A 14,121-nucleotide genomic window follows, 5' to 3' on the forward strand; every position below is an offset into this window, starting at 1 on the left:
AACAATAGAGTTAGGGCAGGGGTAGGCAACCTTGGGTCTTTTACGACGGGTGGACTTCAACTCCCAGAATTCCTCAGCCAGCATGGGGGAACTTTGGCCCCTTCATGATTTGGGGACTTCAACTCCCAGAATTCCACAGCCAGCATGGGGAAACTATGGCCCCTTCGTGACTCGTGGACTTCAACTCCCAGAATTCCTGAGCCAGCATGGGGGAACTATGGCCCCTTCGTGACTTGTGGACTTCAACTCCCAGAATTCCTCAGCCAGCATGGCTCAGCATGGAAACCTCTCCCTTTGCCCTCAGCGTGGCTGGCTCAGGAATTCTGGGAGTTGAAGTCCACGAGTCATGAAAGAGCCGAGGTTGCCTACCCCAATCGGGGCAAGGAAGGTCGTAAAACGGGACAGAATTCACTGAACAACTGTCTTGCTTAGCAACAGAAATTGTGGGACTCAATTTGGGCTGTTAAGTTGAGGGTGGCCTGTAACTTTTTAATTCTTTAATTTTAATTTATTGCACAGATGATTTCAATTTTATTTTTATCTTGATTTCTGTACTTTTATATGTTTTGTTGTTAGCCGCCCTGAGTCCTTCGGGAGATAGGGCGGGATATAAATCCCATCAATAAATAATAAATAAACTGCCCACAGTAGCTCTTCAGTCCTGGCCTTTCCTGGTGGTCTCCCATCCCAGGGACTAATGAAGTCCAAGCACCACCATTTATTTCCCCACACACACACGAGCTCTGGTCTCTGAAAAACTGATACGTTAGTCGGGCTGAACTATCGTTAATTTGAGAGTACAATTTGGTCTGGGAAGGATTAAACTAGGTTCCCGAAGGACATGATCTCAGTCCTAGAGCAGGAAAGAACCATTTCTTGATGGCTTTTAATTTTTTTTATTAAGAGATGTTTCTTTTTAATAGAACTTCAAGGTTTTAAATCAAAAACCTGCAAGATAAAAAAGAAAAAAAAAGCATCAGGGAATAATTCAGCCCCCGCCTTTAGTTTAAAAAGAACTCTGGGTGGCAAGACCTCTTTTTTTTAACTCTTCCATAAATGCAAAATTGTCTTTAATTCTTTTGGAAGGACACGCAGCCAATAGGCCCGTGTAACTTGCAACGGTTTTCCCTCAACTGGTGCCTTGAGGATGTCCTAGTAAGAGTTGCCGAGGAGGAAGCGCAGTGGGTGGGTGGGTTGGGGGGGAAGGCTACCAAGTTGGAGAAGAATAATACATTTGCCGTTTGCAAATTACAAAGCGATCCGTGAAAAGGGCCTCAGAAGCCAGTCAACGTGTATCAGTGCTAAAATCACCAATGCTACTTTCAAGCAATGTTCTAGGGCAGGAGGTAGGCAACCTTGGCTCTTTTATGACTGGTGGACTTCAACTCCCAGAATTCCTGAGCCAGCATGGGGGAACTATGGCCCCTTCGTGACTCGTGGACTTCAACTCCCAGAATTCCTCAGCCAGCATGGTTCAGCATGGAAACCTCTCCCTTTCCCCTCAGCGTGGCTGCCTCAGGAATTCTGGGAGTTGAAGTCCACGAGTCATAAAAGAGCCAAGGTTGCCTACCCCTGGGTTAGGGTTCTCTTATCTCCTTGAAGCCTTCTCCAAACTCAACATACTCAAAAGTTCCTTATAAGTTTTTCTTTCCAAGTCTCACCATCTTGGTGGGACACCCCTGAACCTGCTCCAGTTTACCCATATCCTTCCTCAAATGGGGAGCCCAGCGTTGTGTGCTATATTCTAGGATGAATATAGCAGACCGGAATCTAGGTGAAGTGTGAACAACACAAAATGGAAAGGGGCAACCTGAAGGCAGGACAAGAAACAACAGATGGAAACTCATCAAGGAGAGAAGCAACCTGGAATTAAGGAGAAATTATTATTATTATTATTATTATTATTATTATTATTATTATTATTATTATTATTATTATTATTATTATCCTTCTCTTGATCTTGATGCTCTGTCTCTGTTGATGACCCAACAAATTGCCACTTCCAGGCTTCACCTCCTCCAAAATGCAAAGAAAGATGGAATATGCCAGCCTTCTTCATCCAGGCAAGATCTCGGGGGCTCTTGGAAACGAAAATATTTCCCTCCAAGATATCTCCATCACCCAGACCGAGAAGGTGGCCCATCCTTGGCTTACCTTGACAAATTTCTCCGAGGGGGCGAAACAGCCCACACATAAGGACACCAGGATCCATCCTCTGGCGTGGCTGTTTTTGGAAGGGTTTTGGGTCAGCTGCTTGCAGATTTGGCAGTAGATTTCATCTCTGGAAGAAGAAGAAGAAGAAGAAGAAGAAGAAGAAGAAGAAGAAGAAGAAGAAGAAGAAGAAGAAGAAGAAGAAGAAGAAGAAGAAGAAGAAGAAGAAGAAGAAGAAGAAGAAGAAGAAGAAGAAGAAGAAGAAGAGGAGGAGGAGGAGGAGGAGGAGGAGAAGGAGGAGGAGGAGAAGAAGAAGAAGAAGAAGAAGAAGAAGAAGAAGAAGAAGAAGAAGAAGAAGAAGAAGAAGAAGAAGAAGAAGAAGAGGAGGAGGAGGAGGAGGAGGAGGAGAAGGAGGAAGAGAAGAAGAAGAAGAAGAAGAAGAAGAAGAAGAAGAAGAAGAAGAAGAAGAAGAAGAAGAAGAAGAAGAAGAGGAAGAGGAAGAAGAAGGAGGAGGAGGAGGAGGAAGAGGAAGAGGAGGAGGAGGAGAAGGAGGAGGAGAAGAAGAAGAAGAAGAAGAAGAAGAAGAAGAAGAAGAAGAAGAAGAAGAAGAAGAAGAAGAAGAAGAAGAAGAAGAAATGATGCAATCCAACTTCAACTGCTAATCAAATCCATTTGAAAAATCTTGGGGTCTCCAAATCTTGCAGTCTCAAATCTTGGAGTCTCCAAATCTTGCAATCTCCAAATTTTGGAATCTTCAAATCTTGGAATCTCAAAATGTGCAATCTGAAATCTTGGAGTCTCCAAATCTTGGAATCTCCAAATTTTGGAAACTCCAAATCTTGGAGTATCCCACATTTTGGAATCTCTAAATCTTGGCATCTCCAAATTTTGGAATCTTCAAATCTTGGGAGTCTCCAAATTTTGGAATCTCCAAATCTTGGAGTCTCCAATTCTTGGAAGGTTCTCCAAGCCCACTGACATATAAGTGAAATACAGGGCTTTGATTACACAGTTGTGGTACCCTCTTGGCTTTTTTGACCTCTTCCCTGTTGTGGCCTGTAAATATTTGGGCACAACACTCCTCCGATGGCAGTGGGTTGCTGTTATTTTGATGTACACCTCTGCAATGCACACCTGGAGCATTTCTGCTTTTTTCCCCTGATTTCTAACCTTAAAGTTGGCCTCAGGATGCCGTTCCCAATAATAAAATGCAGTTTCTCCAAATTGGATGTTGGGCGGTCCTCCAGCATGCTGTTCCCCTGGACGGTGGACTCGCCATCATGAAGGCGCTTGGTCACCTGAGGAAGCAACAGGGTACAGGTACAATTTGTGAAATAGGTCAACCTATAGAAATTAAATTAAATTAAATTAAATTAAATTAAATTAAATTAAATTAAATTAAATTAAATTAAATTAATTAAATTAAATTAAATTAAATTAAATTAAATTAAATTATTAAATTAAATTAAATTAAATTTAAACAAACAAACAAACAAACCTGGCAGAATTCTCAGTCCCCAACAACCCAAGGCAAGCCGGAATGTGAGAAAGATTCATTTCTTCACCCTATTCTCAATCTATCTAGAACAGGGCTCTCCAAAGTTGGCAAATGGAAGACTGGTGGACTTCAGCTGCCAGAATTCCCCAGCCAGAGAATGGCCAGCTGAGGAATTCTGGGAGTTGAAGTCTGCAAGTCTTAAATTCTGGGAGTTGAAGTCTACAGGTCTTCAATCCTGGGAGTTGAAGTCTACAGGTCTTCAATCCTAGGAGTTAAAGTCTACAGGTCTTCAATCCTGGGAGTTGAAGTCTACAAGTCTTAAATTCTGTGAGTTGAAGTCTGCAAGTCTTAAATTCTGGGAGTTGAAGTCTACAGGTCTTCAATCCTGGGAGTTGAAGTCTACAGGTCTTCAATCCTAGGAGTTGAAGTCTACAGGTCTTCAATCCTGGGAGTTGAAGTCTACAAGTCTTAAATTCTGGGAGTTGAAGTCTACAAGTCTTCAATCCTGGGAGTTGAAGTCTACAGGTCTTCAATCCTAGGAGTTGAAGTCTACAGGTCTTCAATTCTGGGAGTTGAAGTCTACAAGTTTTAAAGTTGCCAAGTTTGGAGACCCACTGATCTAGAACAGCGTTGGTGAGCCTGTGACAAGGCGCCCAATTTTTGGAAGCTCCAGAGACACCCCCCCAAGAGCAGGGCCCTCTCTATGACTCCCAGAGGTCTGCAGGAAAGGAGAATCTGAAGAGAGGCCTCTTTTTATCCAGGTTGAGGGGTGGAGGTGACAGTCAGCAGTGTCAAGGGAGACACTTTCTGATGTTCTGACAAGCCGAACCCCAATAAGTTCACCATCACTGGTATTCCAGTATCTGAGGGGCTGCCCCAAAGAAGAGGAGGGGGTCAGGTTGTTCACCAGAGCATCAGAGGGAAGGACGAGAAACAACGGTTGGAAACTGACCAAAGAGAGAAGCAACGTGGAACTAAGGAGAAACTTCCTGACAGTGAGGACAATCAACCAGAGGAACAGCTTGCCACCAGAAATCGTGGGCGCTCCATCACTGGAGATTTTTAAGAAGAGACTGGACATTCCCCTGTCTGAGATGGTATAGGTTTTCCTGCTTGAGCAGGGGGCTGGACTAGAAGACCTCCAGGGTCCCTTCCAGCTCTATTCTATTGTATTCTACTGATCTGGAATCAGTCTGCAGAGCAAGGGGGGAGGGAACCCCAAATCCCAGCTTCCACCATCCACATAAGATGGCCTTTGATTTACGACCATTTCTTTTTTTTTATTAAAAAGTTTTACAATACATTTTATCTTTAACAAACCAAAAAAAGAAAAAAAACCCTCCCCACCCCCTCCCCTCCCACCCTCTTCCCCCTCCCCAACCCCTCCCTCCCTTTCCCCTCCCCCCCCCGCTTCCCAGAGCAAAATACAGGGTATAAAAATACAAACAATCATAATCTAACTTACACAAACAATCCTAAACTATTTAAACTACCGAACTTTAACTCATATAAAAAAACTCCAAACATATATATATATATATATATATATATATATATATATATATATATATATATATATATATATATATATATATATATATATATATATATATATATATATATATATATATATATATATCGTATCAATGATTATACAAATACAAAATAATACTTTCCAATCTAATACCAAAACACAGGGTATAAAAATACAAACAATCATGATCTAACTTACACAAACAATCCTAAACTATTCAAACTATCAAACTTTAACTCATATAGGTAAATTCCAAACATACATATATATATCATATCAATGATTATTCAAATACAAAATAATACCTTCCAATCTGATACCTAATAAAAACAATCCCAAATAAACCAATTTATATCAATTGTCTAAAACTATTCCTCATTCCAACTAAGCTTTAAATTCACATTATCCTAATGTGTTATACAACTTAAAATACCATAGATTACTTTCCAAACTTAAATTTTTTTTATATAATCACATCATTCTTATATTCTTATATTCTATTACCTATTCCAATATTACCCATAAAAATATTACAAGTTAGCTTCAATCACAAAGAAAACAATTTATATCAATTTTATAAAACTATTCTTCTATCCAACTAAAAGCTTAAAATTTTTCATCCAAATAACAAATCATAACCTACAGAATATCAATAAACACTACTACAAATCTTCCCAATTAACTTTTCATAATCATCTTAAAACTAAAACAACACAAAATATTACATAATTATTTTATAAGGGTAAAAAATATATCCCCAAATATTTAGTCCTTCTAGCAATTCCAATTCCCATAATCCTTATTACATTATAGTCTCTTACAGTTATGTGACTAAATCTTCAGGCTTGATTCATTCGTCCAGAAGTAACACGCCTCTTCCAATTTCTGGCCTTCTCCAGTGATAATGAAATTTGACCCACTCCTGTATCTTTCACATCTGTCTGCGTTAACCCTTCAGCAACTTGCGGGTTCTCTCTGGGACGCTGAGACTCTCTCTCACCTTTTTTCTTTGTAGATTCCAAAGATGGTATGGGGACTGCTTTTAAAACATTACTGTAGAAATCACGTGCCTGAATCTCCGTGGTAAAACAGTACCTCGTACCTTCATAGGTCACCACCATACCCACTGGTATTTGCCATCTAAACTTGATATCACGTTGTCTCAATTCTTGTGTCAAAAAAGCAAATTCCTTCCTTTTTCTTAAAATCTTTGCAGGGATCTCTTTTAAAATCAGAACTTTTTGCTCAGCAATTACAAAATCAATATTGTAGGAGGCCTGGATAACTTCATTTCTAATCATTCTCTTTGTAAAATAAACCACCACATCTCTGGGTAGTTTCCTTTGTCTTGCGATCCACGAATTAACACGGAAGATTTTATCTATATCTTCCATTATTTCATCTGCTGGTCGCTTCAACACCCCTTCCAAAGCCTCAGAAACCATTTTCTTCAAATTTTCCTTAGGATTTTCTTTCAGACCTCTAATCCTTAAAGCAAATTTCATCTGATAATACTGTGTCGAAATCAAATCATAATCCATTTTCTCTATCACATTTTCAGTTTCTGTCATTTTGGCTTCCAGTCTAATATCATTTTGAGCAAGATCTTCCACTCTTTCATCCAAAATCTCAATGCCTTTAGCCATGCTTAACATTGCAGATGTGATGTCTGCTCTCATTTCTGTTAATTTCTCTGTAAACCTCTCCTCCAACTTTTTCTCCATTATCTCAACAAATTGCTGCATTTGCTTTTCCATAGTCTCTTGCAACAGATTCTGCAAATCTTTTACTGTAAAAGCTGATACAGATTCAGATGCAGAGAACAATGAAGTTTTCACCGAAGACTGCTGCCTCAGGGCAGGAACTTTAGAAGATATAGCTGCCATTTTCACCCTCTACTGTTAACTACGCACTTTCACTTACAGATTCAGCAAAGTCCATTGAGTTAAAGATCAACACATCATCTTCACCAAAATCTCCTGCATCGCTCTGCCTGTGTCCTCGTTCTCAAAAGCTCTTCCTTGCTAGCAGGGATGGTTGCAAACGCCCTGTTCTGCTCCAAAAAACCCGGAGCAGAGGCGCCTTGCAGTCCGGAGCATGCCCAGGCTTCGGGGGGGGCCTCAATCCTTCTGCCACCAAAACTCTAAGTTCTGGCGGCCCCGGAGAGCTCTACCCCTACCTGGACGCTCACCCCCTCCTCTTCTCCCGAGGTGGGGGCTTCCGAGCCACCGAACAGCTGATCGACGCTGTTTTCGGCGGCTCTACAGAGCGGCGAGGCTGACAGCAAAGAAATGGCTGCCTCCGGCGTCGCCTTGCCATCCGGAAGCCGATTTACGACCATTTCTTTAGCGACTGTTTGAAGTTACAACCGAAAAAAGACTTATTACTCTAACCTGGAAAAAAGCCAACTTCCTCCACTCAGGCTGTGATCAGAGGACTGGATGCTGGTTTAAGCGTGACAGGAGTTACTCACCTCTTCGGTTAACTTTGATTTTTTCTTGAGCGTTAAGGAGACCAGCTTCTGGCGCACGCTGCTCTTCTTATGGCCATCTAGATGAGCACTCTGCAAAAAAATGTCCCAGGGTTAGGAATAATCACACCTTATACCAGTGTTCCTCAAGCTTAGCAACTTTAAGATGCGTGGACTTCAATTCCCAGAATTCCCCTGCCAGCATATGTTTATATTTCTTTATTTCATTTCTATTATTTCGGGGGGGGGGGTTTCCCCAATTTCTATTTCCTTATTTCTTTTTTATTATTTCTATTTCTTCCTACTTCTATTTCCTTATTTCATTTCACTTCTTTTATTTCTGCTGCTACTTCCTTATTTCAATTCTTATTTTTTCTATTTCTTTTCCCTTATTTCATTCCAAATCACGCTGCTCCAGATACCTTTATATATTGCTATCAGATCTACTACGGCAGCTTAAACTAAGTCAAGATACAGACGCCTCATAAACTACTGGAATTCTACATTTTTCAGATATAATAACAGAATCTTGAAGGCGTGGCAGACATTTTCCCCCTCCCCTCTTATAAGAAAGATAAAAAAAGGGGGAGAATAGAATAGAATAGAATAGAATAGAATAGAACAGAACAGAACAGAACAGAACAGAACAGAACAGAACAGAACAGAATAGAATAGAATAGAATAGAATAGAATAGAATAGAATAGAAAATATGGAATGGAATAGAATAGAATAGAATAGAATAGAATAGAATAGAATAGAATAGAATAGAATAGAATAGAATAGAATAGAATAGAATAGAATAGAATAGAATAGAATAGAATAGAAAATATGGAATGGAATAGAATAGAATAGAATAGAATAGAATAGAATAGAATAGAATAGAATAGAATAGAATAGAATAGAATAGAATAGAATAGAATAGAATAGAATAGAATAGAAAAGAAAATATGGGATGGGATGGGATGGAATAGAAATAGAAATAGAACAGAATATATGGAATGGGATAGAATAGAATGTAGAGTAGAGTAGAGTAGAGTAGAGTAGAATAGAATAGAACAGAACAGAACAGAACAGAATAGAAAATATGGAATGGAACGCGATAGGATAGGATAGGATAGGATAGGATAGGATAGGATAGGATAGGATACGATACGATACGATAGGATACGATACGATAGGATACGATAAAAATATAGAAGAGAAGAGAACACAAAAGAAAATATAGAAATAGAAAATAGAATAAGAATAAAGTAGAGTAGAACAGAATCGAATGAATCGAATCGAATCGAATCGAATCGAATAGAATAGAATAGAATAGAATAGAATAGAATAGAATAGAATAGAATAGAATAGAATAGAAATATAGACTAGACTAGAATAAAATAGAATAGAATAACGGAAGGGACCTTGAGGTCATCTAGTTCAACCCCTTGCTCAGACAAATGGCTGCCCAATCTCTTCTTAAAAACTTCCAGTGTTGCCTCCTGGAGGCAAGTGGTTCCACTTCAGTGCTTTCCTCACTTCTGTTTGACTGGGCTAAGTCGACGCTTATCTAATGTTGTTGAACGCCTTCTGCAAGGCCACCTGGGTCCACCTCCGTGGTTGCTACTATGCGCGTGTCTTGCTCTTCCTTTCCCAAAACAACAGAAATGAGGAACAGAGGCTTCGCCAGCTTCTTACTTACTTCTCCTTCACTCTGAAGGGCCTGGAGTTCCTTCTTGTACGACTTCTTCCCCAGCGTCTCGTAAATTTTGGTCATGACCGGGATTTTCTCGCTGCCATCGCTCATCGCGGTGTGATATTTGGGCTCCGGAAGGTCCCCCATAAAGCGAAGGATGGTGATCCACACCGCCAGGGCTGCCTGGTTGTAGCGGGAAAGGAAATTGAGGAAGTCCTCAACTTATAACCACAACTGAGCCCAAAATGTCCATTGCTAAGCGAGACAATGGTAAAGGCCCCATTTTATGGCCTTTCTGGCCACCGTTGTTAAGGGAATCCCTGCAGTCGTTAAGTGAGTCACAAGGTTGTTAAGTGAATCTGGCTTCCCCCCCCTTGACTTTGCTTGTCAGAAGGTCACAAAAGAGGATCACGTGACCACAGGATGCTGCGACCGTCATAAGTACATGCCAGTTTCCCCTAGCCTCTGAATGTTGATCAGGTGACCACGGGGACGCTGCAACGGTTGTAAGTGTGAAAAACGGTCATAAGTCACTTTTTTCAGTGCCGCCGTAACTTTGAACAGTCACTAAATGAACTGCGGTAAGTCGAGGACTATCTGCACAGGTCATCCTCGACTTATGACTGCAACAGAGTCCAAAATTTCTGTCGCTAAGCGAGACATTTGTTAAGTGAGTTTTGCCCCATTTTACAACCTTCCTTGCCTCGGCCGTTAAGGGAATGCCGGCAGTTGTTAAGGGAGTCACAAGGTTGTTAAGTGAATCTGGCTTCCCCCCCTCCTCCCATTGACCTTGCTTGTCAGAAGGTCGCAAAAGAGGATCACATGACTCCGGGACGCTGCAACCGTCATCGGTACATGTCAGTTGCCAAGCCTCTGAATGTTGATCATGTGACCGTGGGGAGGCTATGACAGTCGTAAGTATGAAAAGCGGTCGTAAGTCACTTTTTTCAGTGCTATTGTAAATTCAGAGGGTGTTGTGATTTCTCACCAGCCAGTGGATCCGGCAGCTGAGGAGGAGGAGGAGGAGGAGGAGGAGAAGGGGCCTGGAGGGACATCAGAGTCAGAGGAAGGCTCTGAGGAGCTCCAAGACTTACAGTCAGACAAGGAGCCCGGCCCCTCTACTCGCGCTCAGGCTGAGACACAGCTGTGCTGGGAGTCTGAGTTGGACAGCGACGAAGCACAGCTGGGACAAATCCAGGATGCACGAAAGCGCCAGCAAGAGAAGCGAGTAGGACAGAGGAATGCAATGGGGCAGCTCCAAAGGCAAAGGAGAAGGCATTAGGAAGCCACACCGTGGCTGAATTATAAAAGGGAAGGTGTGGGAGGTGCTGGTTGCCAAAGGCAGCCGTTTGTGTTGAGGATCAAGTTTCTGTGGACTGTGTTTGTTTGCCTTGGACACTGACTTAGTGTTGTGATTCAGGGTCAGCCTGTGGGTTCGGCAGTTGGGTCGGACGATTCAGAGGAGGAGGAGGAGGGTGTTGGAGAACCTCCAGAGGATAGCCCAGAGGCTCCGCAGAGCCCTCAGCCAGGCCCCTCCCATCTGGTTACGACGCAGACCCAGCTGTGTGAGCCTGACAGCGTGGATGAAGATGACCCACAGCTAGCCCTGTTCAAGGACGCCCGACGCAGGAGGCAGTCAATCAGGAGTAAACAGAGGAAGGCAATGGGGCACCTCGGAAGGAGGCAGAGAGAAGCCACGCCCTGAACTGTATAAAAGGGGAATGTGTGGGAGGGCTGGTTTGCTGAAGGCAACCATTTGAATAGCTCCTGTTTCATGGTTCGTGTTTCTGTTTGCTCTGTTTGCTCTGTTTTATGTCAATAAATTTGGCAGGCTTAGTTCCAGCCTCTTGCCGTTTTGTAAAGGGGTTGTCCCTGCCTTTTCTGCAGGGCCGGTAGTAGGCTGGTACAGAACACTTAGGTCTGTGCGAATAAAAGGGGTTGGTTTGTTTCTTGCGGTTCCTGCCTGTTTCATGGAAGAGGGCTTTTTCCTTGTGAGGATAACAAGGACTCGCATAGGCTGGGACAGAACAGACGGTCACTAAATGAATGATCGTACAGGAGTACCTGTAAGAAACCAGTGACTGACCTCCACAACCTGCCCTTTTATTCTCTCCCAAGCTGTCCGAGGAGACTCACCAGCTGGTCTCCTTCATCCTCGTGGTACAAAAGCGGTTGCTTCAGAGGCCGGCGTATATACGTGTGCGTGGTGGTGCCCTGGAAGTACGTGGCTGCAAATTTTGCAAATTTATACTCGGACAAGTCCTCTTGTTCTTCCTCGGGCAGAGGGAGGGCCGTGTCCAAGTCATCCTCTTGCAGCATTTTCCCAACTCTTTCGAGATCCTGCAAAGAAGATTTGACTCAGCTCAAAGGCTTCGCACAGAAGGGTCAGTTAAGGCCAACTTGTCCCGACTTCCGGTTTGCCGCCGTGGCTGCCATGGACGCTCAGAAGACAAACTCCGTCTTCCGCATTCAGTTTCGAATCACTGGGGGACCCTGAAAAGAGTCAAAAGTCGCCCTATAAGGGCGACCAGCAAGGAGGGGCCCTCGCTGGATAACGGGAGAGCGGTAGGTCTTCCACTAGACCCAGCAAAGCCCTCCAAACCGGCAGACGAAATATGGCCGGTCACTAGGCTGCAGACAGCCGAAGTCACATCTACCATCTGTCGCCTATAAAGCATCACAGAAGAGACTGGGTGAGATCTACCTCTCTTAATCCAATTTTTTTCCCTACCTGCATAAGTTGCCTAAAGTACTTCCCCCCCTGTGGAGAGAAGGAAGGGAAATCCTATCCCACCCTTTAATAACAGCGGCGACCGACTATCCAGGGGAGTTTAAAATATTGAAAGAATAACCTGATTTTAACTGATTTTAACTGGACTTTTATTTTCCTAAAGTTGGAGGATTAAAAGATTTATTTTTTTACTTTATTTTTGCTGAAGATTTAGGTTTTTAATCTACAAAAGGAAGTAAAATTTTTTAAGTGGTATGAGTGACACCATGTGGCTAAACCTGAGATTGCAATTTGTTATTGCTAAATTGAGACTTGGCTTGGAGCCCAGACTATAGATAAGCCCAACTCGTCCCAAAGGTCCCTTCCCCCACCCCCCAAGAAAGGCAACTGGACTTTCATTGTTTTTCCTCAAAGACGTTTCGCTTCTCATCCAAGAAGTTTCTCCAGTTCTGAATGTAAGGTCCCACCTCGGCTCCTCCCTCAGAAAAACACAACAGGCATCATTTCAAAAGAAACATTTACTTAAAGTGATTGCAGAGAAGCAAGGTGGGGATCCGAAGTTCCCGTGCCAAAGCATTAAGGTAAAAGTCCCCTCTTTTCAGCCCCCAACCCAACACCCCAGTGACCATCAGGAGTCACTCCGCTGGTGTGAAGATGAGGTGAGAACTTCGAGCCGAAAAGGTGATAACCGGCCGTTCTCTGGAGCTGGCCGGCAGGAGTTTAACCAGATGGCCCTGGGGGTTCTCCCCCACCCCATGTGGATACATCAAAGCGAAAGTAGAAACAATGCAGGAACATCCTCAATCCACAATAGCCCGTGTTCCCGCTCCCTTTTGAAATGGCAGCGTTCCGATAGGGAAGTGACACTGACTGAACAGTGGAGGATGGAAGGATTTACAGTCTATTCCTTGCAGTCATCTGGTCGTTGGTACTCCCTCTGAGAGTCATTCAGGCCACTGGAAGGTTTATCTGCGCCCTTGGGGTTACTTGAATAGTGCAAATGGGTGTGGAGCCTTTTGGGAACTGCTGAAAGGACTGTGTTATAAAACAGGAGATAGGCAGTGTCGTATTTGCCCCCCTCTATTGAGAGAGGGACGCGGTGGCTCAGTGGGTTAGGACGCTGAGCTTGTCAATCTGAAGGTCAGCAGTTTGGCGGGTCGAATCCCGAGTGCCGTGTAGCAGAGTGAGTGCCTGTTACTTGTCCCAGCTTCTGCCAACCTAGCAGTTCGAAAGCACGTAAAAATGCAAGTAGAAAAATAGGGACCACTACGGTGGGAAGGTAACAGCATTCCATGCGCCTTTGGCGTCTAGTCATGCCGGCCACATGACCACGGAGACGTCCTCGGACAAGCGCTGGCTCTTCGGCTTTGAAACGGAGATGAGCACCAGTCCCTAGAGTCGGAAACGACTAGCACGCATGTGCGGGGGAACCTTTACCTTTACCTATTGAGAGAGGGCTGCTCAATTTTAATGTAATTGGCCTCTTTGACCCCTCTTTCAAACCAGCGGTCCTCTCTGCCCAGAATGTGGACTTTGCTACCTTCAAAAGCGTACAACTGAATTTGAACTATTCAGGTGATCCTGAGGGCACAGATCAACCTCTAAGTGGCCTCAATGACTCTCAGAGGAAGTACTAACAACCAGATGACTTCAAGGAATATAAATCCTTCCACCCTCCACCATTCAGTTAGAACTGAAGAAGCTTCTTGGATGAGAAGCGAAACGTCTTCAAGGAAAAACAAAGTCCGGTTGCCTTTGGCAGAAGCACTTTCGGGATAACCATGACTGAGACTCTGCACAGACATTTAAGGCCGACTCCTTGCGAAAGGCCCGGAATTCAGAATAAAACACAGGTAGTCCTCAAATGAAGGCCACCGTTAAGCGAGACTTGCTCCATTTTAAGACCTTCTTTGCCACAGTTGCGAAGTGAATCATTCAGCCATTAACCGAATCTGGCTTCCCCCATTGAGTTTGCTTGTTGGAAGCCAGCATGATCCTGGGACGGCGTCATAAATACCAGTTGTGAAGCATATGAATTTTGATGTGTGAAAAACAGTC

General features: G+C 43.3%; 1 protein-coding gene across 1 annotated transcript in view; it reads right to left on the bottom strand.

Annotated features, from left to right (window-relative positions):
- Positions 1 to 14,121, bottom strand: part of MYO7A (myosin VIIA) — a 73,041-nt gene that overhangs the window by 33,475 nt on the left and 25,445 nt on the right. Inside the window, exons 12-16 of the mRNA XM_083362590.1 lie at positions 11,469 to 11,672; positions 9,339 to 9,515; positions 7,657 to 7,746; positions 3,322 to 3,449; positions 2,155 to 2,281 (exon numbers count right to left, since the gene is read on the bottom strand). Of these exons, the coding sequence (XP_083218716.1) occupies positions 2,155 to 2,281; positions 3,322 to 3,449; positions 7,657 to 7,746; positions 9,339 to 9,515; positions 11,469 to 11,672 (726 nt within the window). The remainder of the gene's footprint in view (positions 1 to 2,154; positions 2,282 to 3,321; positions 3,450 to 7,656; positions 7,747 to 9,338; positions 9,516 to 11,468; positions 11,673 to 14,121) is intronic.

Source organism: Vipera ursinii (genome assembly GCF_947247035.1).
Source record: "Vipera ursinii genome assembly, chromosome: 4".
Taxonomy (NCBI): domain Eukaryota; kingdom Metazoa; phylum Chordata; class Lepidosauria; order Squamata; family Viperidae; genus Vipera; species Vipera ursinii.